Source organism: Rhinolophus sinicus, linkage group LG01, assembly GCF_036562045.2.
Source record: "Rhinolophus sinicus isolate RSC01 linkage group LG01, ASM3656204v1, whole genome shotgun sequence".
Lineage (NCBI taxonomy): Eukaryota > Metazoa > Chordata > Mammalia > Chiroptera > Rhinolophidae > Rhinolophus > Rhinolophus sinicus.
In genome coordinates, this window is record NC_133751.1 from 160,456,746 (window position 1) to 160,460,644 (window position 3,899).

The 3,899-nt window shown below is 50.4% G+C and overlaps 1 protein-coding gene across 1 annotated transcript; it reads left to right on the forward strand.

Moving 5' to 3' along the window:
- Nucleotides 1–416: 416 nt before the first annotated feature.
- HOXD13 (homeobox D13) lies at nucleotides 417–3,452 on the forward strand. Its single transcript, XM_019739282.2, has 2 exons — nucleotides 417–1,310; nucleotides 2,064–3,452. Exons 1-2 carry the CDS (start codon nucleotides 533–535, stop codon nucleotides 2,312–2,314), a joined length of 1,029 nt encoding a protein of 342 aa, XP_019594841.1. The 5' UTR covers nucleotides 417–532; the 3' UTR covers nucleotides 2,315–3,452.
- Nucleotides 3,453–3,899: the final 447 nt, after the last annotated feature.

Below are 3,899 nucleotides of genomic sequence, written 5' to 3' on the forward strand. Positions count from 1 at the left end.
CGGAGACAAGGCGCAGGCCTCCGCGCCCGCCTCAGTCACAAACAGGGCCTAGGATGGTTGGTCGCGCAATCAGCTCGTGGGGGTGGCTGCAGCGCAAACGCCAGGGTTCCCGGGAGGGCGGGAAGGGGCGGTGGGCTGCACAAGGGATTGGGGAGGGCTGGGGGCCGGGGTGGGTGGGTGGGTCCAGCGGGGCCGGGGCCAGGAGCCAGGCTCTCCCGCGCCCCCACCCCCACGTGTCCTCGCGCAGCCAATGGCACAGCCCCGAGAGGGAGTCCTCGGGGAGGGAGGCGGCCCCCCGACCGGCCCAGGCCCCCTCCCAACCTGAACTTCGTTTTTATAAACGTCCCGCGATGAGCTAACCTGTTGGAGGGCGGGCGGGCGGGAGGCGGGAGGCTCGCAGAGGGAGAGAGGGCGAGAGGAAGAGGGCGGGAGCGCGAGAACGAGAGAGAAAGGAGAAGAGGGAGGAGGCGCGCTGCGCCATGGTGTCCTGCGCGGGGCCAGGGCCAGGGCCAGGGCCGGGCCAGGCCGGGCCATGAGCCGCGCCGGGAGCTGGGACATGGACGGGCTTCGGGCGGACGGCGGGGCCGCCGGAGCGGCCCCAGCCTCCTCCTCCTCCTCCTCCTCTGTGGCGGCGGCGGCGCCGGGCCAGTGTCGCGGCTTCCTCTCGGCGCCAGTGTTCGCCGGGACACACTCCGGGCGTGCGGCGGCGGCGGCGGCGGCGGCGGCGGCGGCCGCGGCGGCAGCTGCTTCTGGCTTCGCGTACCCGGGGACTTCTGAGCGCGCGGGCTCCGCCTCGTCGTCGTCATCTTCGGCTGTGGTCTCAGCGCGCCCGGAAGCTCCCTCCGCCAAAGAGTGCCCTGCGCCGGGCGCGGCCGCTGCAGCGCCCCCGGGTGCCCCAGCTCTGGGATACGGCTACCACTTCGGCAACGGCTACTATAGCTGCCGCATGTCGCACGGCGTGGGCTTACAGCAAAATGCTCTTAAGTCCTCGCCGCACGCCTCGCTGGGAGGCTTTCCGGTGGAGAAGTACATGGACGTGTCGGGCCTGGCAAGCAGCAGCGTACCGGCCAACGAGGTGCCCGCGAGAGCCAAGGAAGTGTCCTTCTACCAAGGCTACACGAGCCCCTACCAGCACGTGCCAGGCTATATAGACATGGTGTCTACTTTCGGCTCCGGGGAGCCTCGGCACGAGGCATACATCTCCATGGAGGGCTACCAGTCCTGGACGCTGGCCAACGGGTGGAACAGCCAGGTGTACTGCGCCAAGGACCAGCCACAGGGCTCCCACTTTTGGAAATCATCCTTTCCAGGTAGGGACATTAGAAAGAAAGGGGAGGACAGGAGGGAGGGAAGGAAAGAAAAGAAAGGACTTGGAGTATACGCCCCTACTTGAGAGTGGGTGCCTGTCCTCCTTGCCCAACCAGGGTTAAATTAACTCAGTGCAACAGTCCCTCCAGTTAGTGTGAAATCTGTAACTTCCTCCTTTGATTTAAACTGCCCCTCTCACAACCCTTTTCTTCCCGTGTCCGGGCACAGGCCTGTTTTTCTCCTAAAGTTAAGGGTCTTTGGGTGCTTTTTGCTCACGCCTTGGCCCCTCCTCCCCAAAGAAGTGTCACAGAGTTGGGCCTTACTCTTCAAGCACTTGAATGCCCCAGGGTGACCCCTAAAGATCACAAGCTCTAAACACAGAAACACAAGAAATCAAAGCTTGAACAAACAGTCTGGATTTTATTTTTAAAGTCTGTGTGTGTTTGTATGTGCGCAGCCGGTATTTGCAGAAATTGTCCTTATGAGCGTCCCCAGTACCAAGGCCGTAAAATCACAGACTTTTTAAGATGCGGGTTTGAGAAACCATGATGCTCCATCAAATAGGCCTTCACTTTGAAGTGTAAATAATCTTTCTTTAATAACGTGTAAATAATACGTCTGTGTAAATAATAATAAAATGTAAACAGCCTGGCTTTCTTTAGTCCCTGTAGCCCCTCCAAACGTACACACACAGTCTCCAGCTGGGTTTTCCAGATATTCTTGTCTAATTTTTCCCATGCTGTTTTTTATACCAGGGGATGTGGCTCTAAATCAGCCAGACATGTGTGTCTACCGTCGGGGGAGGAAGAAGAGGGTGCCCTACACCAAACTGCAGCTCAAAGAACTGGAGAACGAGTATGCCATTAACAAGTTCATTAACAAGGACAAGAGGCGGCGGATCTCGGCTGCCACGAACCTATCCGAAAGACAAGTGACCATTTGGTTTCAGAACCGAAGAGTGAAAGACAAGAAAATCGTCTCCAAGCTCAAAGATACTGTCTCCTGATGTGGGCCAGATTGGCTACAGAAAGTTTAAATGCTTTCCGTTGTCTCCAAAAGACCTTTGGAAAGACTTGAATATGTATTTAATTCCCCCACCCCCCTGCCAGTGATGGCAAATTTTGTGAATTGTTTTTCTCTCTTCCCCTTATCTGGCTCTAAAACTTTGTGCTGCCCAACCTGACTTTGTAATTCTGTTTCTTACTTGTTTATTATTGATTTTGTTCTTTTCTAGGTTTATTTTTTTGACGTTTTTAATGTTCTGTTTCTCCCTCCAGGCCAGTATAAAGGACTTGAAGTATTTTTGAATATTCCTCCCCCCCAAATGAAATTTCAGAAGTGCCATTCTGATTTTAGGGTTTTATTTTTTTAAATCACTTTATATGCCTATTTTCAGCACTGATTATCTTCATAATCTATTAGGGCAGAACGATTTGCAGTCATTCATATCCTGTGATTCTGTAATTGAATCATTAGCTCTCAGCAGTCGCCCTGAGGCAAGTGGAAACAGTTCTGGGCAGGCAGTGCTCTAGGGTCACTGCGAATGTCTAGAAACAGGAGGCTGGAGGTACCGTGATGGCTTTAAAAGCAGCTACCTTATTAAATAGGGTTTGTTTCGATATTGGAACGAAGATCTTTCCGACTTCGGGTCTTTCACTTGCTGTTGTAGTTGTATGTGTTTAATACATCTTGTAGATTTGTGCTTTTATAATCTTTAATTTGAAAATAATGTGTCCCCATGGTTGCCTTAATTTCCCCAGCTCTAGATGCAAATATTTAAATGGCTGCAATTGTCAGAGGTATCCGTGGATGGTATAAATGCACCCTCCTTCCTTGGCCTTGGGTCTGGGTCTGTAGGACTAGAATAGAGGCCATTTCCTCAGTCCCTGAAAAAGGCTGAATCAATGTGGCCATTGGTGGGAACTTTTATCCAGAACCCAGTGAAGAACTTGACTGTCTGAACAAATGTATTGGGTCTCTCTCAGAGCTTTAAAACATCTAACAAACGTGAACATTATGGAGTTCTGAGGCCCAAGAAGAAAAAAACAATGTTTCTGAAAGTGGCGATAACTACTTTTAAAGTGCTGCATATTTATACAACTGAGAGATTATTTTTGTAAATGAAATGTCTGTGAGCTGGGATACATGGGCAGTGCTTCAGGCATTTAAATCACTTTTTACTCCTAGGGAGATGCAAATAAACAGAACTCTCATTTCTTCTGAGTCTTTATACATTTGTTTTCTGTTCCAAGCTTGTGTTGCCTCTAGAAACTGTTCTTATTTATTATAAAACCTTGTAATCTTGTAACTATGATGTTTTCTATAGATGAAGAAAACATCAGTTCTGGTCTCTGAAACCTTCAGGCTCTCCACTTCCATCATCACCCTTTTCCCGTGGCTTTAACATAAGTAGTGATGTCTTTAAATGACGATATAATTTGTGGTGTCTAAAATGATTTTTTTTAACCAGACCACGTCAAAAACATGCCCAATAAAATTGAACTTCTCTTTCAATATTATGAATTTATTCAGACAGTTTTATTTTTTAAATCAGTATGTATGAGCATGGATATAACAAAACGTGCTCACTT

Excerpts from the sequence above, each read along its gene's own strand:
- HOXD13 (XM_019739282.2), top strand. The coding sequence starts at position 533 with ATGAGCCGCGCCGGGAGCTGGGACATGGACGGGCTTCGGGCGGACGGC. Across the intron at positions 1,311-2,063 it reads TTGGAAATCATCCTTTCCAG|GGGATGTGGCTCTAAATCAG; the intron begins GTAGGGACATTA and ends TTTTTATACCAG.